The following is a 23,919-nucleotide window of genomic DNA, read 5'->3' on the forward strand; positions in this document are numbered from 1 at the left end:
AAACCTAAACCTGACCTCAAATTATTTCTTGAATGAGCATTAAACAGGCCTAATGAACTAAGACATTTAGAAGGGCATTAAAGCCAAACGTTCCCTGGAGCATAGGAAGAACAGAAGGAAACGGACTACCGACGCCCAGCAGCTCTGCCACCTGTGACATAAACACCCGATTAGGCACTTCCCTTCTGGAGTGACTGTCTACACAGCCTGGATGAAGGCGGCTTGTGTAACAAAGCGCTCTTTGTGAAGAAAAGGAGTGCTGTGACAACACAGTCCTCCATAATGGAAACACGGTTGATAAAAGTGAAGCTCAGTCTGCTTTGAGGGTAGTTCAGGCTTTTTTTGCTTTTCTTAAAAAAAAAATTAAGCTTAATATTTCTCAAGAAGAACAAAAATATTAAATATGCTTAAACATCAGCCAATTTAATAGCTTCTATAAAAAAGGCATAAAATGTTTAATTATCCATGGATTCCAGGCTGTACTCTGAAATAAACGAAAAATTACATAACTTAACAAAACTGTAAAATAGCTTTACATCATCCTAACTAAATGTGAAAAAGATTTAAGTAGATTATGGTTGCACAGGAGTTCATGATAACCCAAATTCAAAATACGTATTTTCTCTATTCCCATCTCCAAATCCAATATGGGGAAAATACATATTTTAATGATTTGTGACCCAGAGAAATGCTTCCTTTGGGCTTATCTGTAGCATACCAGATCTTTACAATGTAAGAATTAACAAAACTGCCCCAAATGCGTCTCACACACCAGCTTAATTACTTATCCTTCCTGAACAATCAATTTAGAGGTATGGTAATAGAGAATATAGAAAATACTATTATGTATAGACTTCTATTAGGTTAAAAAAAAAAAAAAAAGAAAAGAAAACCTACTCCTGAAAACAACTGATGTAACAATCTGGATGGCTGCATCTTAGTGGAAAAGAAAACGCACTGAACGTCATTCTCAAAGAATTTGTGCTCAAGACAGTGTGAATTATTTTGCATCGTATCTCCTTAATTCAATCACCATAACCTTAAGAATAAGTTATTATTCCCATTTTACAGATCAGAGTGAGGCTCACGGATTTAAGTGGCCTGGTTAATATTACGAAGTAAGTGGCAGAGCTGGAATTTAAGCCTCCAAGTCTAGTGCTCTACTAAACATGGCTATCACTCTTCAACGCTTTGATAGCCTCTACAACACACTTCCTGTCCCCTACCCCACAAAAAAATCCACAAAAGGTAATTAAAAACAAAAAAAAAACTCCGATATATATTACATTAGTTAATTTGCAGAAAAATTAATGGTATATTAACTTATGGTATAAGTGAGATTTTCCCTGAATTCTCCTTACCTGAGAAAACCACTGCAGAGAAAAATGTAAGTAACTGGAGGAGGATACCCAATAGCTCCCATTTGCTACTAAAATAATCACTGCTTAACTGTGATCTTCTAAAAGCCTCTCCCAAAAGGCATTTATTAAGTGAACTGTTTGTATTCTTTGCTGCAGCCAAACCAACCTAAAACTTCCCATAAAAGTCATGACTAGTATACCCTTACTCCAACAGAAAATTAAAAGAAAATTAGTTCTACTTCATCCATTGAGTATAGGTGATGCTTAAAACACTAGTGAAGAAATAGAATTATTCCTAAGCAATGAAAAAGTTACAAGTATGGGTCTAAAAGGTTACTTCCGGGGCCAAAAAAGGCTGCCACAAGAACTCCCCTTTGCCATTCCCAGAGGGCACCATGCAATCCACCGGGTTCTTCGCTCGACCCTGCGTCTCCGCCTCACCCAGCGAAGGCCTAAGGGACACCCCCTTGGAAGCGCGGCCCGTCCTCAGCCCGCTCCCTCGGGGGCGGGGCCAGCGCCAGTCACGTGGGAGGCGCGCTGCCGCCATCTTACAGGGCGGGGGAGGGGAGGAGCCCCGCAGGACGGGCCCCCCGTCGCCGTCCGCCGGTGGGCGGCGGCGCGTGACCGCGCGGCCCTCGGGCGCGAGCCTCGGGCACCTCCCTGCAGACTCGGAGGTGGGCCGTCCCTCCCCCGAGTGGATCGACGGCGCAAGGCCGCGGAACAGCTGGGTTGGACTGCAGTGAACAGGGATTGAAATCAATCCACCCCCATCTGCCGCCTCTAGAGAGAGAGCCTGGGAGCAATAAGATCCGCGGAAATGTCTTCAAGGCCAGAACAAGCCACAGCTGAGGGCCTCCGAGTCCACGCCAACCAGCAGAAAGTGTGGGGCAGTAACAATTTAGTGAGACGTAAGTGACTTGTTAACGGTAACCCTAAACAACTACTGGAGAAAAAAAGTTCATCACAACACCAACGTCTAGAAATAGCTTTCAGTGTCACCTGTAGTGTGTGTATCCCCTATTATTTATTCCTCCACTTCTACTGATGGCCACAGCACAGGGCACTGCCTGAGAAGTAATGATGTGCTGAAATTAATGGCAGGATGCCCAGCCTCACTTTGTCCACTCTTCCCAGCACTCACTGGTTGCCAGAAAAGGCCACACACTGCAGTCAAGATAAAAATTTCATTACTGTGGTTTTCATGCTTCTCTCTCCTTGTCTAGTCACCTTCCAACACACTATAAGCAAATTTTAAAGGCAAAAAAAAAGACTCAGCATTTAAAACGAGAAATCGGTTACCCTCGTTGGAATGATACGAATGGAATAATATAAACTGCTCCACTGTGGGGCATTTTGATTATATCTACACTCTAAGGTTATCTTTACAATATATACTATTACAAGAAAAAAATTTTTTTAAGATATATAAGTACTGCTTCTGAGTTCAGACTTGCTTCTCTAAATTTAATGACGGGCGCAGGATTTTTTTGGAATTATTTTAGTGAGTAGGCTGAAGAAGAGTGGTAAGGGCTTATACCATCAGTATACACAGTTGCATGCTAGTAGTAAATAGACATTGGAAGATAATATTTCAAGCTCACCAAGAAAATTCTGGATACTAGCGTTACTACATCTGAGTTTGATAAAGTTATGTCCTAAAATGTTAGTCACCTCACAGAAGCCTCGTTTTAAAAAGGAGGGGTTCAGCCTAGATTATCCCTAAATCCCTTCCAGCCCCCAAATTCCTTTGATTCTATGGGTGCTGAGTCCTCACAGCCAGTAGAGAAATACAATGCCCAGTTTTAATTCCAAGGTATTGAATGGCAGCAGATATATAAGTTGAATTAACTTTCAAGCAAGGAGTGAAAAAACTCCCCCTTTCCAATATATCATCCTGGAGGTCACCCAAGTTGAAAAACATGGCATCCAAATAAATACTTTTTAAATAGTTGTGAACCACGAAAATAAACTTACTGTTCGGGTTTTACTCTAAACAAAAGCTACTACTCCATAAAATTGTGACGCTCAAGAACTTTATATTGGGCCTAGATTATTATTAAATTGCTTTCGTAGCCATATAAAATTATTTTCTTTAATGTTTGCGACAAATGACTTATCTTAATTCTCCTCTTCTACACTTTGGCGTTTAATAACTTTTTAGAAAACACTTATGCCTCAGCAAAGGACCAACAAACATCCCCGTACCCAAATGTGTAAGCACAACTCAAACCCGTTAGAAACCAGGACACCGCCAGAGGCAAAGGGCATAACCAACCGCCCCAGGAGGGGTTTCTTTACCCAGACAACCTGCGCTACGACTTATCTAATTTGAGTCATTTCGCGGGTCTCCACATCTGACGTTTTTCTGGGAACACGAAGTTCTCTGAGCAGGAGCCAAAAGACCCTACGACTCCCTTTACCTCAGGCATACACTGAGCAAAAAGAGCCCCTCTGTATCAAAGACAGGGCCACACGCCGGGAGCGCACCTTTAGGACGCCTCACCGAGGGGCAAGGCAGAGCTTTACAACGTGACCAGAGCGCCAGGCGGCAGGAAAGGGAAAGCTCAGCCCAGGGCTGACCGCGGCCAACACACAGGCTCCCCTAGCGCTTCGCCTTTCCCAACACGTCGAGATGCTCAAAGCCACAAAGGTCCCGAGACCCTTCATCCGAGAGGGGGACGGGGCTGAGAGCTCCATGTTTTCCGTGGCAACTCCGGCACGGAAGAGACTTCTAGAGCATTCTGTTATGGCGGGTACCCGTGTGTGTAGGGGCGGGGGGGGGGGTGCGGAGTGCAACTGAGCGGCCCAGCAAAACGCAGATTAGTGCTCTGGGGCTGGGAGCCTGGGCTGGGGATGCCGAGCCACCTGCGCCGGGGTGAGGCTCGGCCAAGGGGCGTCCGAAAGGCAGGCAGGGGAGGCCGCCGGGGCAGTGACCGCCCCGCGGGCGCAGGGAGGCTGGCGCGCCTTACCTGGGCCCTGGGGCCGGCAAAGTTGCACGGCTCCGCCTCCCCGTCTTCGGGGCTCCGGCGGAGCGCGGCGCGGAGCCTCTCCAGGTGCTCCCTCAGGGTGACCCGCTGGTGGAAGGAGAACGCCGGGTGCAGCGAGGCCATGGTGAAGAGCAGCAGCAGTTCCTCCTGGGCCCTGAAGCCCAGCCCGCCTCCGGGCTGAGGCTCGGCGCCGCCGCCTTCCGGGCCGGAGCCGTCCTTCTCGGCGTCCTCCTCGTTGTCGCCGTCCTCGCCGGGCTCGTCCTCCGCGCCGCCCCGCGAGACGTCGCCCCGGGCCGCGCGCAGGCTCTTAAGCACCGAGTCCACCTGGGGCAGGAGGCGGTGCAGGCGGCCGGCGGCCTCACGGTTCTCGGAACCCAGCAGCGCCAGGTAGACGATGAGGCGCGAGCGCACGGCGGGCTCTCGGAAGTCGGCCAGCGGCCCGGGGTCCGAGAGGCCGTTGGCCTTGGCCTCCGAGTCGCGCAGGTAGTGGTAGTCCTTGCGCGCCAAGTCCTCCAGGCACGAGCCGAGGAAGCGCAGCTCCAGCGGGTTGCACAGGTCCAGCAGCCCGCACATGAACTCCAGGCGCTGCGCCGAGCCCAGCACCAGCCCGAACCACTCATACACCCGCTCCTGCTCGCGCAGCGTCGCCGTGGGCCCGCCGCCGCCGCTCGGCATGCCCGCCCCCGCCGCCGATCCGCCAGCAACAGGCTGCCCGAGCCCCCCGGGTGGCGGCGGCGGCTGTGGCGGGGGGCCCCGCGGCGGGCCCGAGAGCGGCGGCGGCGGTGGCGGCGGCGGGGGGCGGCAGTCGCGGCGGCGGCGCGGCGGCGCCTTCGCGCCTGGCCGCGCGTCCGCCTCAGGCTCCTCCGCCTCGGGCGGCGGCTCCGCAGGGTGCGTCGGCTTCAGCGGCAGCTTCATCCTCAGCATCCTCGGCTAAGGCGGTGCGGACATGCGAGCGGGGGCGGGAGGGAGGGGCCAGGAGGAGGGGCGGGGGCCGAGGCGGCGGCGCGGCCGTCAGGAGCGGGGCCCCTCCATGCCGCCAAGGGAGGGCCGGGGGCGGGTCTCGGCCGGCAAGGGGGGCGGCGGCCAGCCGGCGGGGTCGTTGGCGTAGTCTTCCCGGGCCGGAGGCGGGGCGTGCCCGCAGTGACTCCTCCCCCCTGGGCTCCGCGCCGGGTGCGGGTGGGAGAGAGCAAGCGAGCGAGTGTGTCCTCCTTCCGCCTTCCTCTCCCGTCGTCCGCACTGGGCTGTGGCGGCGGTACCTGAGCGGTTCCCTCGCGAACCGGTGCGGACCGAGCGGCTGGGAGAAGAGGAGGAGCGGCTGGTCCGGGCGGAGACGCTTGCGGGCTCCACTCAGGCACTTCAGCCAATCAGCAGCCCGAACCAATGGTTGCGTTGATCTCCCCGCCCCCGGGGCCCGCCTCTCTCCGAGAAGCCACGCCCAACTGCCCTCTAGGCGCCTTCCCTCTGGACGGCTTCCGCGTGGTCCTAATGTCTGGTGGTTGCCTGCGGGTCGTGGGGAGGACGCTGTGGGACCGTGGGTGGCGGCTAGATGGGCAGGAGCGCAGCGAGGAGGGTGCAAGGCCCACATGTGAAGAGGAAGTGGGGAATTGCACCTTTTCCAAGGGCCCGAGCACGGCTTGTGACTACCGACTCTGCCCTACCTCATCGTGGGGGCCGCCGCCCCACAGCGCCGCCGGGTTCCCTTCTCGGCCGCGTGGTACGCGTCCCAGGAACCGGGCTTCCTCCGGAGGGAGCGCGCTAACCCGCATTTCTTCGGTCCACAGCCCGGCCGACTGTCTGGAAGTCAGCGACAGGACAGTTCCCACCGCAGCTTTACCGGGATCTCTGTGTCGACTCTCTGGATTGCGGATCGGGGAACAGGGTGGGGAAGCTGGGCTGCGGCTGTGGGCTGGGGGCCTGGACACCTCGATCCCGGGCGAGCGCTCACCCGGGCCGCGGGCGGCACGGGGCGACGCCGGGGGCGCAGGGGCGACCCGACCCGCGGGAGTTCTACGGCCTCTGGGCCGAAGCGGGACGCGCTGGTGTGGACGCCCCTGGCCTAACAGTTGCCTCTGGTCTGTAACGCTCTTTGGAAATTATTTTCACGACAGTTAGCAAAAGCCCCCCAAAGCCCCCATCTTTGGGGGATTATTTTATTTGCTACAAAACGTTTCTGTGCCTAATGCTAACATTTTGAATTCCCATGCCGGTGCGAATTCCCTGTGACCTGACAGGCTTTCAACTTCTTTTTTTTTTAAAGTTTTGTTGCATTTTTAAGGTTTAAAGACCTCCAAAATGTCTCGCTCTCTCTCTCTCACTGTTTGTTGCTTTTTAAAAAACAGTGGAACCTAAATTTTTAACGTCCCACTGGATCTTTTGAGGGTTAACTTTAGAAAGGTGGGTTTAAAAAAAAAATCCTTAATGTTTTAAATTAGGAAGTCCTATTATAGCTATATTGTGGCAGTATGTAAAAAAAGAATCACTTTTTACGAAAGTCTTTCTGAAAGTATTTGGACATCTGTTGGGAGAGCATATGCTGAGCCCTCTTTACCCCACAGCTTTATGCCCTAAGAAGCTAATTTATAATTCAGTAAAAGGCTGAACTAAAGCCTAAATCAGTTTCAGTGATAAAATAGGGAGGCAATTGTTTTCAACACACTTGAGATTAGTAAAATATATGAAAGCCATTCTTTCCTGTAATTTGCTATTTCCTTGTGTTCTTTTGGTGTGATGTAGAAATCATTACAATCAGGAGAAAACTTTACAAGGACTTTTATTATTACAGTCCTTGCCCCTTTTTTGCTGTCAACCTCACCTGCCCTGGAATCTTCTATCTCATCTGTTCCCACATTTCTGAAGCTTAGGGTGAAATACTTTAGGCAACCAATAATAATCTTGCTAGATGCTCACAGGTCCACAGTGAGTCACCCTGTTTAGATGAGGATCGAGGTGATCCAGGCATATAGTCTTCACCTCTCCCTTGGCAACAAGAAGCCATTTGGTATGAACTCCCCACGATACTTGATCCATAAATTTTGGGTCTGAATTCAGATTTGTAATCAATGATGATTACTTTTGTCCTTCTATCTTTCGTCCATATTAGAAAATGCAGTGGACTTCCCTGGTGGCACAGTGGTTAAGAATCTGCCTGCCAATGCAGGAGACACAGGTTCAAGCCCTGGTCCGGGAAGATCCCACATGCCGCGGGACAACTAAGCCTGTGCGCCACAACTAATGAGCCTGCGCTCTAGAGCCCGCGAGTCACAACTACTGAGCCCACGTGCCACAACTACTGAGCCCACGTGCCACAACTACTGAAGCCCGCATGCCTAGAGCCTGTGCTCTGCAACAAGAGAAGCCACCACAACAAAGAGTAGCCCCCACTTGCTGCAACTAAAGAAAGCCCGCACGCAGCAACAAAGACCCAACGCAGCCAAAAATAAATTAATTTAAAAAAAAGAAAAGAAAATGCAGTGATCAAAGCTCCTACACATACATGACACACAGTGATTTAATGATTCTGGTCATCATGCATCAGCTGGATAATTTGCTATTTACGCCCCCACTTGCTGCAACTAAAGAAAGCCCGCACGCAGCAACAAAGACCCAACGCAGCCAAAAATAAATTAATTTAAAAAAAAGAAAAGAAAATGCAGTGATCAAAGCTCCTACACATACATGACACACAGTGATTTAATGATTCTGGTCATCATGCATCAGCTGGATAATTTGCTATTTACGCCCCCACTTGCTGCAACTAAAGAAAGCCCGCACGCAGCAACAAAGACCCAACGCAGCCAAAAATAAATTAATTTAAAAAAAAGAAAAGAAAATGCAGTGATCAAAGCTCCTACACATACATGACACACAGTGATTTAATGATTCTGGTCATCATGCATCAGCTGGATAATTTGCTATTTATGCCCCAGTACATGGTTTCAGAGGTCCCTCTCCATACCGCTACTCATTAGACCAGGCCTCTTGTTTTTTTCCACCCCATCCTAAGTGAGAGAGAACACCTTCAGTTAAGACCAATGTACTACAACAGGGAGGGGCCCAGATGGAAATCCCAAGATGAGGTGTAGGCGTGTTTATTGGAAAAAACTATCCAGATGATTCTAATAAGACATCCTAGGAAGGTATTCCTCCCACTGGGCCTACCTTTTGGGAACACCTGCTCTAGATTCCCTGGTATTTTATATATTTTCTATATAATCATTCAGATGGGCCAAATAGTATTGCTGTGGTAATGGTGGGTGTGTGTTTGTATCCAGATCTTTCAGAGGAATATATCCTGTAAAAGACATCTTTAAGGACACAATGTGCTATTGTGTCTTGTCCCTAGGTGATATTTATGCGTACTCAATATACTTTATTTGCCTCTTTAACAATGAAAGACGGTGTACCCAGAAGACTGGTTTCAAGTTAAGATTATACTTTGGATTAAGACACCAGCCAGTGGTTGAAGATTGAGGAGACTTTGTAACCCTTTTGCAATTAAGTTACTGCAAGAAATTTCACTGAAACCACAATTAATTGGATGGTTCAAGGCAGACTGGTAATGACATCTACTCCCTATAAAGGATGCCTAGCTACAGCCACGTCTACCTCAGATGATATCCTGCAACAGCTAACCTGATCCGCACCAAGAATTTGTTCTCTTAGTCTTTGTGAATGTTGACCTATCTGCCCCCTCCCCCATTATACCTCCCTGTTTCCTCCATTACAATATAAATATCTTAACATCGACAACCATGTTTTATTCACTTTTATATTTTCACATCTGGAACACAGTAGTTGTTACTAAATGTTTGTTAAATAAACAATGAACGAATAATGCTCCAGGGACCAAAAGTAACTGCTAACAGCTCCAGGGATCACCTGAACCCTTATCACCTCTAGCAGGGAAGAGAAAACATCAGCGTCCCAACCTTGCCAGGCTAGTCCTGAGATTTATTCTAACTGAATTGGCTTCGGTTACATGCCTGTTCCTGATCAATCCTGGAGCCAGAGAAGTGGAGGCAGCTTCTTCAGAACTGTGTGGATCCCACAAAAGAAATCCAGGGCTGTTGGAAAGAAGGGAGACATGGGTGCTGCGGAAGCACCCAACATGTGTCCAGTGTCATCGTACTTACAATCTATAGTTTTGATCACTTAAGTTGTCATGGGTTTAAGGTACCTCAAAGACAATTTTTTGTTTAGTTAGGTCACATATTTTCCTTTTGTTACATCATATTTATTTTAAGAGATTAAATATTGTCTTTAGAGATTACAGTTAAAAAGCTGGTCTAAAAGTCTTGCAAACAACGCAGGTAAATTATTCATTGACATACAACTTAAGGGGAAAAAGTATTGCATATTTAAAATTAAAAGGATAAGTTTTTGTAAGGTTTACAGAAACACCCAATATGACAGATTTGAGATAAAAAGAAATCCTCAGTATTTATGCTGTAACAGTATTCTCATTGATCAGCTGGAAGTCCATGCCCAATACTGTGGTATATGGCACCTTTTCTGGAAGACTACCATCGGGTAAAATTCGGAGTCTCGCTGGAGTTATGGTTCCACTTGTCAGAAAGGTTCTTAGGGACTTAGATTGACCAGGCTGCCCGAGTTTTCCCACTTGTACATCAAAACTTTTAGAGAAACCCTGAAATCCACCAATCTTTGAGGCCTGTCCGGAAATAAACTTGATTCTGAAGTGGTTTGGTTTGGAAAATCCTCAGGCTTCTAATTTGTATTAGAAATTAAGGAGCTGGATGACCTTAGGCACTTGTGTGGTTCTTTGGTAGCTTTGCAAATAGACCTTGTACCCAATCGCTCAAAAAGGCAAGGGCTGTCTCTCCCCCACCACCACCACCCCGCCAAAAAAAATCACACTGCCTTCTAGGGACCTGTGGAAAGGTAGAATCGAAGTTCTGGAAGGCTGACTTGCTAGACAGAAAAATAACCTCTGCTCCAGCAGCATCTCTGGAATGGAATTTGCTGAGTTCGTGTACTTCTTTAAACATATGGTAACATCATATTATTGGTGAGCTGTTGATTGTCAACCCACCTTAAACCCGCCATCTCTTACCCTTCCATCTTCATAAAAGAAGCCTGATTTTTTTTTCTTCAAGTATCCAGGCTTCTCCCAAAGACCCTGTGTGGCTTGGGGGATACCTTTGCCAGCTCTGTGGATCTTGAACAGTAACCCAATCAGGAAAGCCCATACTTCTCTCCAATTGGTTCAGAAACCCAGAATGACTGGGATATGTCAAATGGACATACGAGCCAACAAACTCTATAAAATTGGTACGTGAAGGGGCTCCCACTGGCCAAATCTAGCAGAATTTGAAGATCAAAAAGAATAAGATGGAGCCAGTGAATAAAAAAGAATCCAAGTTCATAGGGATTCTCAAAGAAAAAGGGGTGAAGAAGGGTGCATGGAAAGCGCTTCTTTATAGAAGAACGCCAGCTGAAAATTTTAGGAGGAAAGTATCATTTTGCAACCACCAAGTGCAATAATTGATCCAGGCATTTTCACCACTGGGTGCAAAGTTGTTGGGAAGCAAAACATTCTCAGGTCCTCAAAATAACACCTCACTTAATTAAAAGGGAGGGATGGTACTTTTACATTAATAAATCTGATGGATACCACCTTAACCATGTGGTCACGATTAGCATCACCAATAATGAGACAGTCTAACATTCCTCCTCCTGTCATGGATGTCATTGGAAGCACACACTATTTGCAGTATTCTTGCCAAAATGTCTACACTGAATCTAATCATGGGGAAAGAGACAAAATCTGGATTGGGGACATTATACGAGACACGGGCCTGAATCATCCAAAATATCAACGTCATAAAAGCAAACACAGGCAGGGGACTGTTGTAGCTTAAAGAAAACTAAAGAGACATGACAACCAAATGCAATTCATGATCTATGATTGGATCCTGGGTTTAAAAAACTCTAAAAGACATTTTGGGAATAATTAGGTAAATTTGAATATGGACTTCTTATTTGATATGGTTACTGTATCAATGCTAACTTTCTTGGGTGAGAATGACATCATGGTTTCATAGAAAAATGTTTTCCGTTGGTTCATGCCAAAGTACTGAACGTTGAAATGTCATGATATCTACAATTTAATCTTTTAATTTAAAAATTATATAGAGAGAAATAAAGCAAATGTGACAAAATATTTAAAGTGGGAAAAAATGGCGATTGCAAATACACATCCACAGGATGAGTAAAAAAATAAAATTAGTTAAATTTATGAATGGAGTTTAGCACATTTAAAGTCGCTTTTTAAAAACTATTTATTTATTTGGCTGCTCCAGGTCTGAGTTGCGGCACACAGGATCTTCGTTGCCGCGTGCAGGATCTTCTTTGCTGCATGTGGGATCTTTTAGTTGTGGCACGCGGGGTCTAGTTCCCCGACCAGGGATTGAACCTGGGCCCCCTGCATTGGGAGCTCGGAGTCTTAACCACTGCACCAGCAGGGAAGTCCCTAAAGTTGCTTAATTAACTCGTCTTGTCAATGGGACAAAACATTAATCAAAGTCCCCTTAAAACTACATATAAAATAGAATAATAAGATTTGTAAAAGGAACACAAGCCTAATGGAGAATGGGTTTTCCGAATTTGTTACCTCAATATATTGACCTTTCAAAAAATTAGAGAGTGAAGCTGGTTAGAATCAACTTGAAATGGCTTGCAGAGTCATAAGGTGTCCCAAGAGTCAGTTTGTCAATGCATTCTGAAGGAAACCTGGGCCACAGCCAAATGCAAGCAAGGTCATCCTCAGACAGAAATGTTCCTAAAGAAGAGTGCAAAATCAGACTTCCCTGGTGGCACAGTGGTTAAGAATCCACCTGCCAATTAATCTTCGTGACATTCTATAAAATGGTATATGCCATTTTATAAATGAGAAAAGCGAGACTAAAATGTTAAGCTATTTTCCCAAGGTCTCATGCTAGAAGGTGACTGATACATGATTCAAACCCTGATTGGCCACCCCTACACTGTTTTCAACCATTATACCATCTAGTTAATGAATAATTTACCACGTGTTTCCTGACTTTAAAAGCCACACACAGTCACTATTAAAATGTTGATTAATAAAAAAAAATTTGATTAAAATTAAAATTTTTAAGTAAGCCATAATTCCACTGCCTAGAGGTAACTGTTATACAATTTATTTCCAATATCTTCCTGTGATTGTATGTGTTTGAGTATGCACACACATATGTGTGTATATTTGTGCAGGGTATATATATTATACACTATAGTTTTGTGGGTGCTACATTTTTAACTTAAGAGTATGTTGATTTCTTAATTTTAATCTTGGATTGTTCATTGCTAGTATATGGAAATACAATTGATTTTTGTATGTTGATCTTGGAGTTTGCACCTTGCTGACTTGTTCATTCTACTAGTTGTGTGAGTGTTTGTGTACGTGTGTGTTTTAAGATTTTTTACGTACAGGATCATGAGTCTGAATAAAGACAAGTTTTATTTTTCCTTTCGGATCAGTATGCCTTTTTTTTCTTCCCTGTCCGCACCGGCTAGAATTTCTAGCACAATGTTGAATAGAAGTGGTGAGAGTAGACATCCTTACCTTATTCCCAATTTAGTGGGGAAAAAATTCAGACTTTCATTGCTGAGTATGATGTTAGCTGTACATTTTTCATAAATGCCCTTTAATAGACTGCAGAGGTCCCTTTCTAGTCCTAGTTTGCTGAGAGTTTTTATCATGAATAGGTATTGGATTTTGTCCTATACTTTTTCTGGGTCTTTTGAGGTGATCATGTGGTGTATGCACTTTATTCTATTATATGGTGTATTATATTAAATGATATTTAGATGTTGAACCAACCTTACATTCCTGGGATAAATCCCACTTGGTCATAATGTATCATTCTTCTTATATGTTACTGGATGCTGCCCTGCTCTGGCAGCTGTCTCTCATCACTTACTCTGCCTGAGTAGAGCTACCTCTCCACGAAGCTGAGGAAAGGGGTGGCTGGGAGCAGCCCCAGGCTAAAATGCCACAAACTTCCACTGATCTCACTGAAGTTCAATAGTTGTCTCAAATAAATTCTTCTCAACTTCTTGTATTTACAGAGTACTGAGATGGTTGTTTTTGATAATTTTGTCCAATTTTATTGTTGCTGTTTGGGGAAAACATTTGCTGTGCTTCTCCCTCAGTCATTTGGGTAATCCTGCCCCTGCCTTACCCCCTGCCCCCCCCCCCAGTTCTTTCTATAGGGATACAATACACATCCCTAACTTTTCATTCTACTTTATTTAATGTTTCCACTTCATACAAAATGTAGAAACCTTGTTATATATAGGTTGATTTACTACTGCTTAGGTTCCTGTATAGGTTCCTTTGTCGTGGAATATGTAGGTTCATTTACCACTTAGAGACTGTAAACACCCCTACCTCCTGTCCTTTACACTGTGTTATCATATATATACACACATGTACAAACAACTTTCAGGATTTAGATTAAATAACTAGTAAGCCCCCTTTCACTCAAAATAAGACGAATGCTTTTAGCAGAAAAAAAAGTTATAACAAAAACTCTTTACATGTGTTCTGCATCTATAAATAGCACATGTCTTTGCCTATAGTTTAAAATTCTGCAAAGAGGAAAGAACGACTTTATATTTTAGGAACTAGTGCCTAGAATAGTAGCTCTAATTCTTTCACTGTATAAAAGGTGCAGAAGGTTATTTGGGGCAAAGGTATTGTGTGCAGAGTGAGTGATCTGTGTATATTTGTAACACCTTTGCCCTCATGCAATCTCACAGAACTGAACTGACAGATCTTTTACACCAGCAGAGAATCAGCATCCACCAGTATTTTGCAACTATGTGATCACTAATCATTAATATCCCTTAGGCTGTTCAGGAAATGGTATATTTTCTGTTCTGGACTATTCTAGTTTTTAGCAACATAATTGAGGAAAAGTTTTCAGGGTGTGTTTTTTTGTTTTGTTGTGTTTATTTTTTTGAGGACAAACAGTTTATTTATTTTTCAGTGCTATCTTTTAGAATATATTTTCCCCCTAGCCCTAAAAATCACCTCTTGGTGAGGTGTACTGTTAATTTTATCCCACGTGTATGTTCACATGCCTCTGTGTATACCACATTTATCTGTTGAAGAAAGTTAATTTTTAGTGGTCAGAGAGCACATTTATCTAACTTGCCAAAAATAGGCACATTAGACTTCTGTTTCATTCCTTGTCTGTAATGTTTCTTACATCCTCCTAATTCTTCTAAATCTTAACCACTCTCAAGGACCAATGTCAAATCTTCACTCTTTCAGGAACTCTCCCATTGCTATCCCACCTGGAAATGGTCTTTTTTTCCTTCCTTCATTTATTTGTTTAGCAAATATGTATCGAGTACCTACTCTTTGTAAGACACTGATTATGTGATAGAAGATAGGTAAAAGTTATCTGTATCAAAGCTATCTGTGTATCTGTATGCACATTGTAGATATATGTTTCTAAATCTTATTTTCTCAGTTAAATTGTGAGTTGCCTGGGGCTACACCCTCCATCTTATTATTTATTGCATTCCTCATAAAATTTAGCAGAGTGACTTCTATTAAGACTTAAAGGAAAAGTTTAATTTGTATGATGATTATATTTGCACTCTTTCTTTAAATATACTTAAGTATGAAAGACATAAATAGTTCTAATATTTAGTTACGTGTCATTTAATCATTCCACACAAAATATTCTAATACGGGTATGGAACTAAACTTTAAAGTTGATGAAGACTCAGTCCCCTTTTCACATCTATATAATCACTCCTACCTGGCACCCCCCTCCCCCCAATTATTTTCCCAGGCTCTGTAAGAATGTTGTGTGTGTGTGTTTAAACATATAAATATAAGGCATTAAATAAACCTGGTCTCTGTCAGATTCCCGTCTGGTGTGCCTGAGTGTAGGACCCCATAGAAAAAGCACTGTCCTAGGAATTAGAACATATAGCTTCTAATCCTTCACTCTTTTCTACTTCCTCCTTTGAAAAATATAGAATACGGGAGATATTGGCCTGAGCTAAGATCTCTTCTAGCTCTAAAATCAGATGAGCTTATGTGGACTGACTTCTTTGAGTACAAATCAGGAGATGGAACATCAGAATTTAGTGTACAAATGTAGGTTACATCACTTGTAAATTTTAGCCTACTGTCTCCTCATTTCCTTTTATGGCAAACCTTCTTTGTAAATCCTGTTTTCCCAGTCTCGAAGGCCCTCCTCATCTCATCTGTGTTTATCTAGGTCTTATCGTCCTTCAGTGTCAGATTCCACCACTTCCAGAGGAACAGAACTCACCTGTCTCCCCAGGCATTCCAGTCCCCGTGAGTCTCATCTCCCTCCAAACTATGGGGGCCCTTACCACCCACTTACCACCCCAATTATTTCTATATGTAATTCTTGTCTATCCTATGGGACACAGACCACAGTCTGTACTCCTCTTTAGGCCTCCATGTCACACAAATAAACTGATTAAAGCTTGATTTTTAAATTCAAATATGGTCACAGTAGTGAACTGCTAAAAACCTTTCAGAAGCATAGGTAAAATAAAGGACATTTTTGTATAAATTAGATGTGTGGGAAACTTCTTTTAAGGGAATATTTGCTTCAAACAACTTCAAGTAACTGATTTTGCTAGGAACCTTGATGTTAAATAGGTTACTTTAGAGTGTAAACTGCTACAATCATTTTGTAAAGCAACGTGACACTATGTGTCAAGAATCTTAAAACTTTTTGTACCATTTAGTATAGGTTCCAGAACCCCCTTGGATACTAAATCTGATGATACTCAGGTCCCTTGTATACAATGGCATAGTATTTGCCTATAACCTATGCACATCCTCTCGTATACTTTAAATCATCTCTAGATTGCTTATAATACCTAATGCAATGTAAATACTGTGTAAATAATTGCCAGCCTATGGAAAATTCAAGTTCTGCTTTTTGGAACTTTCTGAAATTTATTTTTTCCGAATATTTTTGATCCGAGGTTAGTTGAATTGTGTCTGCAGAACCCGCAGATACGGAATGCCTGACTATACACCTATTTCTGGGAATGATTCCTAAGGAAATAATTCTAAAAAACAAACAAAACAAACAAAAACACAAACTTTATATGCAAACATGTTCATAACAGGATAATTTGTAATATTAATGTCCAAAAATAAGTGAATGGCAAATGCATTATATTCAAATGAGAGAATAGTACGTAACCATTACAAAAATGGGGTTAGTAAAATTTGTACCAACACAGGGAAATGCTATAATATAATGTTAAGTGAAAAAAATCAGGGTATAAAATTTTACAAGTAGCGTGGTCAAGGCAATATGCAAAAAATATGAGTAGAAAAAAGAAATGGAGAAGAATACCTGAAAATGTTAAGAGGAGTTACCTTTAATGGTGAAATTACAATTTGAATTTTTTTCTCTTTCTACTTTCATCTGTTTTCCAAATTGTCAAAATGGGGCATATATTAATTTTGGAAAGGAAAAACATGTACTTTCAAATACAGGGTCATCGGACTTCCCAGGTGGCACCGTGGTTAAGAATCTGCCTGCCAATGCAGGGAACACGGGTTCAAGCCCTGGTCCAGGAAGATCCCACATGCCGCGGAGCAACTAAGCCCGAGCGCCACAACTACTGAGCCTGAGCCCGCAAACCACAACTACTGAAGCCCGTGCGGCTAGAGCCCGTGCTCCGCAGCAAGAGAAGCCACCGCAATGAGAAGCCCGTGCACGATAACAAAGAGAAGCCCCCGCTCGGCGCAACTAGAGAAAGCCTGCACAGCAATGAAGACCCAACGCAACCAATAATAATAATAATTAATTAATTTTAAAAAATAGAGGGTCATCAAGGATTCAAGTTTCAAGCAGAAATTTTTTAGAGTTTAAATATCTTAATGATTTAGCGTCTGAAGTATGTGTTGGCTATCTAAATAGAAGTTCAATCTTTCTTTTTCCCTAAGTGCTGTCAAGTCTGAAGAGCTTTCTAACCACTTGGTCACTATTTCGAGTCCTTTCCTCACACTTTCCAGTTCATGTTGTCCCATGGAGTCCTTGGCCTGTTTGGCTTTGATAGATTTGAGAATAAGCTGTGAATGAGGAGGCTCACAGGCTCCTTTCCTCCACTTTATGGCCAGAATACCAGCAAGTTCAGGAAGTTCTCAATCAGTCCTTTTTCTGGCAAAGGCAGAAACCCTGGATATGGTTCATTCACAGTAGGCTGATTAGGGTGTCAGAGATTCCTGCTGGCCTTTTCATATCAAGGAATGTATAGATGGGGTAAGTTAAGCCATGGATGCATAGATACCGAAGCAGCTACTGGGAAACTTTATGGTAATAGTAAAGTAGATGCATTTTGCTTAATGCTAGAATAAATACGCATGATGCTAAGCTTTAAATCTGTTTAAACTTCTTGTTCAGGAATATCTGCCATAGAATAACTTGTGTATCTTAACCAGGTTCAAGGGCACAAATGAACAATTATAATGAACAGGATCAGATAATACCACTAAAAAGGGAAAGAGAATATCCTGACAACAGAACTGAAACTTAAATGATAGAAAGAAAATGAAATGAAACTGAAACTTAGCCAGCAAAGCTATTTGAAAAAAAAAAGTCCTGATCTTAACAGAGTTCTAGCAGGTAACTATATATTATCCAGTATTACCAAGAGTAAAGATATCTTAAGTTTTCCTAAGTTACATTTAGACTCAAAATGAAACATGTATCCAGCTGTGTGATCTTGCTGAAGTTACTTAACCTCTCTTGAGTCTCAGTTTACTCATCTGTGAAAATAGGGATAACGGTACACGTCGGCCTAGTTTCAATATAGACTCTCAGGGTTCTAAGGGGACTTAGAGACCAGCAGGCCTGACCCCCTCCATTGATTCAGGGCCTCAGTCTTGCCATGCCTCCTCCCAGCCCCCTCACATTCAGGGCCCATCTCTCCCGTTCCTATAGTGAGTTCTAGAGGCAGCCGAGGTTTCTGTTGGGCCCACTGAAGCTCTCAGGCAAACTGAATGCCAAGCAATGTGAGGGAGGGGGTGAGAGGGGAAAGGCTGGGAGGACATTAAACTGATCTGGCTTTGGAAGGTGGCTCTGGGGGGACAGCTGAGTGGTCCCAGGCAGCTTGGACAGGATACAACATTCATTGTTGTCAGAGAGGGGGTCTATATAGTGCTATAAAGTGACGACGGAGCCAGAAACAGGAGACGGGGGTGGGGTAGCGCCAGGGCACAGGACCTGGGCGGACAGAACGTCGTGCTCAGAAATGAAGGGCCCTATGCTTCTTTGGGTGCTCTGCTACCCCCATCCTGAAATTCTTAATCTTTTCACGGAGGGCCTGGCAATTTCACCTTGCACTGGGCTCCCCAAATTGTGTAGCCAGTCCCGATACAACGTCCAAGATTTGCTTAGCTGAGGGCTGGTGGGGAGACGAAGAGGGGGGGACACAGGGAGACCAGGAACTGCCCTGGTGTGTGTGACTTTTTCCCTAAACTCCAGTAAATGGTAGGACAGGGCTGCACTGTGCTTCCTGCCCCCTGAGGATGGGCTGAGCACCTGAAGGAGTTTGTGGAGCCTGAGGATCGTTCCCATAGAAGCAGCTGCACAGAGGCACCTGGGAGAGGGGCAAGGAAGGGTCTGGTGGTTGTCTTTTTTGCCCTTTATTTTGTTGAAGTAAAATTCACATAACATAAAAGTAACCATTTAAAAGTATAGCATTCAGGGAATTCCCTGGCAGGCCAGTGGTTAGGACTCTGCGTTTCCACTGCTGAGGGCCCCAGTTCGATCCCCGGTGGGGGGAACAAAGATCTCATAAGCCGCGCAGCGTGGCCAAAAAATAAATAAATAAAAGTATAGAGTTTAGTGGTATTTAGTACACTTACAATGTTGCACAACAATCACCTCTATCTAGTTGCATCATCTCAAAAGGAAACCCTGTACCCATTAAGCAGTCGCTCCCTAGTCCCCCTCCCCATACCCACTGGCAACCACTAATTTTCTTTTCTGTCTCTATGGATTTACCTACTCTGGATGTATTGTATAAATGGAAGCATACACGATATGACCTTTTGTGTCTGGCTTCGTTCACTTAGCATCATGTTTTGGGGGGCTCATCCACATTGTAGGATACAGCAGATAGCAGTGTAGTATTATGGCTGAGTTATATACCCTTGTGTGGATATACCACATTTTGTTTATCCATTTATCCATTGAGGGACATATGGGTTGCTTCCACCATTTGGCTATTGTGAATAGTGTGGTAATGAGCATTCATGTACATGTATTTATTGGAGTATCTATTTTCAGTCTAGGATCATATGGTAATTCTATTTTTAACTTTTTGAGGAACTGCCAAACTGTTTTCCAGAGCAACTGAACCATTTTACATTCTCACCAGCAATGAATGAGGGTTCCAATTTCGCCACATCTTTGCCAACACTTGTTATTTTTTTGTTTATTTTATTTTTGTAATTGTAGCCATCCTCCTGGTTGTGAAGTATATCTCATTGTGGTTTTGATTTACATTTCCTTAATGACTAATGATGTTGAGCATCTTTTCATGTGCCTGTTGGTCATTTATATATCTGGAGAAATATCAGGCTCTTTGCCCATTTTTAAATTTAGTTGTTTGTCTTTCTGTTGTTGAGTTCCAAGAGTTCTTTATATGTTCTGGATACAAGTCTCTTATCTGATACATGTTTTTTCAAATATTTTCTCCCATTGTGTACATTGTCTTTTCACTTTCTTGATAGCCCTTTTTAATTTTTATGAAGGCCAATTTGTTTGTTCTTTTGTTGCTTGTACTTTTAATGTAATTTCTAAGAATCCAGTGCCAAATCTGAAGTCAGGAAGATTTACCCCTATATTTCCTTCTAAGAATTTTATAATTTTAGCTTCTAAATTTAGGTCTTTGATCTATTTTTATTTTTTTTAAATAAATTTATTTATTTATTTTTGGCTGCGTTGGGTCTTAGTTGCTGCACGCGGGCTTTCTCTAGTTGCGGCGAGCGGGGGCTACTCTTCTTTGCCGTGCACGGGCTTCCCATTGCGGTGGCTTCTCCTGTTGCGGAGCACGGGCTCTAGGGTGCGCGGGCTTCAGTAGTTGTGGCTCACGGGCTCTAGATCACAGGCTCAGTAGTTGTGGCGCCCGGGCTTAGTTGCTCTGCAGCACGTGGGATCTTCCCAGACCAGGGCTCGAACCTGTGTCCCCTGCGTTGGCTGGCGGATTCTTAACCACTGCGCCACCAGGGAAGCCCTGATCTATTTTTTTAGTTAATTTTTGTATATGCTATAAAATAGAGGTCCAGCTCATTCTTTTGCTTGTGGATATCCAGCTGTCCCAATACCATTTGTTGAAAGACTGTTCTTTCCCCATTTTATTGTCTTGACATCCTTGTCAATTAACCGTAGATATATGGGTTTATTTCTGGACTCTCATTTCTATTCCATTGATCTATACGTCTTATCATTTTTAATTGGTGCGGATAAATATGCATAAGAATGCCTTGCACTGAGTCATGGTAATGTATCAATAAATTCTGGCCAAAGATCAGATACATAGCACTTGGTAAACTTGATAAAATAGTAGAGCTGTACATGCCCACTATTGTTTGGGAATAATTCAGTTTCAATTTATAGTATTGCATCCTGTATTTTAGGGCTGGAGAGAAACTTGATAGGTCCTCTATTGAACCTAAATAAGGATGCATTGCAAAAATGGATGCATGCAAAAAATCAAATAATGATGTGAATAGTGTTGATCACCTCTATTGGAGGAAAAAAATGCTACACATTAAACACGTTACTCATTATATATTTATTTAACAATCTTGGACTTTATTAATAAAATGCTTTGTAGCAAAAAAAAAAAAAAGAGTAGAGCTGTTAACATTAAGCATAAATACTGCAAACACGTATACTGAGACAGCAATTTAGGGACCTTTGCAAGAGCCTGAAATAAATATATAAAGAGACAACCTGAGGAGCCATACTTGGAAGGCCTGGCCTAGAAGCGATGGTGTTTATCTTGGTGGTTGAACTTGTTCTACAAATTCAAGCAAACACCTTACAGAAGGGCACATCCATCAAGGACACTGCAAACAATTCAGACCACAGTGCTCCGTATGCTAAAACCAGGAAGAAATTATGATGCATTTGCTTGCAGCTATTTTAGATCAGCCCCTCTTTTCAGTTTGGTAACATAATTTGCTTTTCTCTCTCTTTAGATGAAGTGGTGAAGCTTTCTAGGAGTGAATTTAGTTTAAATAAATTCAATGAAATGGTCTAAATAAATTGTTCACTATTTAAATTTTAACTAAATTAACAATTATTAATTATATTTTAATTTTATTACCGTGTATGCATATTATTTATATAATTATATCATATTTACAGGTAACATTAATATTTGTTAATCACAGTTATTAGTACTATTTAATTAATTAAAATGCTTGAGAATAATTCTTTAACTCAACAATTGATTGAGTGTTTACTTGGTGTAGCAGGCTAGATGAGGACGTTTGTTCGTTCATTGAACGAACATTGTCTGAGCACACACACGCCCTGGGCACGGGGTGGGACAGGAACAGACCCTGCTTTCCTGAAGCTGCTGTAGGCAGCAGAGGTCACAAAATGTTTCCAGGGCTCCACCTGCCCTGGCTACTGTTTCTGTCCTCGTCCCAGGGCTCTGACCTCACCTACTCAAGCCCACAAGTGCACCGCCCCCTTAGCCTCTCAGCTTAGCCGAGACATGTAGGAGTTTTTCATATGAAATCTTACTTGGATGCTAAGGGAAAATCCCAAAAGAGCAAGAACAAAAGAAACAACCAAAGCAGAGAAAAAGACATGGGTCATTTATCTTGCGGGAACGAGAGTTCTTCATTTCAGTCTTACCAAGAGAATCTTTCCCCAAACCCCAGTTTTCCACACACCATCCCCAATACTCCTAGCAAACTCCTTCCTTGGCTGCCAGACTCTTAGAAGGTTCTCCAAGGGAGGGATAGGACGTTTTCTGGGACCCAACAGGTTGCTCTAGATAGGTTTCAGAACCTTCAAACTATCTCTAGGGGTAATTAACTTAGGAATAAACTCCCCTCCAGCCCTAGGTTCACCCCTAACCTTTGCAGGGGTGCAGGGGAAAGGTACAAAGGGAGGCCCACATGCCATAGGTCTATAAATCCAGATATAAATCAAGCTAACAAACTGTTAAATGGTATTCATATGCTCCTTCCCTGACAAATATAACTTCGCAATGACACGGCAAGCATGTTCCAATTTAGAATCCCCTGCCTCTGCCCGGGGCCTACCCTGACACTCTTCTCGTCTTACCCCAGGAAGGACCTTTCATGTATGTGGGTGGACACTCCAGGCAACATGTCCAAGTTCTATATTAGTTTCTTACAACTGCATTTGAATCTACGATTATCTCAATAAAAATTTTAATTAAAAGAAAGAGAGTGTGTGTGTGTGTGTGTGTGTGTGTGTGTGTGTGTGTGTGTTTGCAGTATGGCCCATATACTCAAACTACATGTGCCCCTGTGCTGTGCTGTCTGCTCTCAAGAGCCCCCTCTGGTCACTTTCAGCCTGGCCCCTCCTCAGAGGACAAGGAGCCCACAGGCTACGGGGTCTTGCCTAGGGCTCCTGGGTGCTTCCCCTTCCAAACCAAGGCCTTGGAATTCCCTGAGGAAATAGCCTCCAGCCCACTTCCGGGGCCTGCGTGGCCTTTCCCTTTTGCCATCCTCCTGAGTGAATTGTCCTGCACTGCCGGTGTGTGTGCACTTCTAGGCCCAAGGGTAGCCTCAGGGGTGGCTGTTTGTGGAGCGTATGAACAAAGCTTGATTTGGAAAATGAAGGCTTAGAATGTTGGTAACCACTCATGGCCGTGACCAGTGAGGGGAAGGGGAGACAGGCAGGCACATGGTTTCTTTCCCTTGAAGATTCTGGAAAGGAAAGTGAGAAGACAAAGCCAGCCTTACACACACTCTCTCACCTCTAGTGAGTGGGACATGGTTCATAAAACACAGAGACAAAGATCAACTGCTCTGCTCCAATCAACCACAAACTATTGTGGCATCCAGCAAAATGTCAGGCACCAATGCAAAGAGTGAAATATTTAAACCTGAAATTGAACGAGGGATGCTTCATTATTTCAACCTTCAAATCACAAGCTGATTGTACTCCTCTGGAAAGAAGGGCTGTTGATTTTGGCATCCAACGCCCAACAGTTCAAAGCACAGTAAACTTTTCTACGTCCTTCTGGCCCCGCCAGGACATCTGACCAGGAGGCCCACAGTGGAGAGCTGTTTCTTATGTTAAATCCTGTCAGACATGAGGATTTCCTGCAACGTACAACAACCCCATTCTCTGAAGAAAACGTAAATCTGAGACCTGACTGTCATGGCACAGAAGGAAATAGGACATAGGGGAGAGCTGATCTCGGAGTACAGTTTAGAAGTTTCTGGAGGTTTTGTTTTTTTTTTTTAATTATTATTTATTTTATTTATTTATTTTTTTGGCTGTGTTGGGTCT

At 43.7% G+C, this 23,919-nt stretch overlaps 2 protein-coding genes and 1 long non-coding RNA gene across 13 annotated transcripts in view; 1 reads left to right on the forward strand and 2 right to left on the reverse strand.

Annotated features, from left to right (window-relative positions):
- Positions 1-5,397, reverse strand: part of ZCCHC2 (zinc finger CCHC-type containing 2) — a 57,119-nt gene extending 51,722 nt beyond the window's left edge. For all 9 annotated transcript variants that reach the window (XR_014233822.1, XR_014233823.1, XR_014233824.1 and 6 more), the window contains exon 1: positions 4,331-5,397. Coding sequence is in view for 3 of the 9 variants with exons in the window: in XM_082352977.1 (XP_082209103.1) it covers positions 4,331-5,272 (942 nt within the window). In the remaining 6 variants the exon portion in view is untranslated. The remainder of the gene's footprint in view (positions 1-4,330) is intronic.
- The window catches only part of TNFRSF11A (TNF receptor superfamily member 11a), a 163,152-nt gene that overhangs the window by 7,947 nt on the left and 131,286 nt on the right, over positions 1-23,919 (reverse strand). The window contains exon 11 of one of the 2 annotated variants that reach the window (XR_014233829.1): positions 9,346-9,411. The exons of the other annotated variant lie outside the window; for it this stretch is intronic. The gene's annotated coding sequence lies outside the window, so the exon portion shown is untranslated. Of the gene's footprint in view, positions 1-9,345; positions 9,412-23,919 lie in introns of those variants that run through there. 2 annotated transcript variants of the gene reach the window in all.
- LOC309610316 lies at positions 4,657-9,184 on the forward strand. Of its 2 annotated transcripts, XR_014233844.1 has the most exons (3): positions 4,657-4,735; positions 6,130-6,227; positions 7,449-9,184. It is a non-coding gene; the product is annotated as an uncharacterized lncRNA (long non-coding RNA). The 2 variants fall into 2 exon arrangements; XR_014233845.1 differs by lacking the exon at positions 4,657-4,735 and having other exon boundaries at positions 5,604-6,420.

Source organism: Balaenoptera borealis (genome assembly GCF_965194805.1).
Source record: "Balaenoptera borealis genome assembly, chromosome: 14".
Lineage (NCBI taxonomy): Eukaryota > Metazoa > Chordata > Mammalia > Artiodactyla > Balaenopteridae > Balaenoptera > Balaenoptera borealis.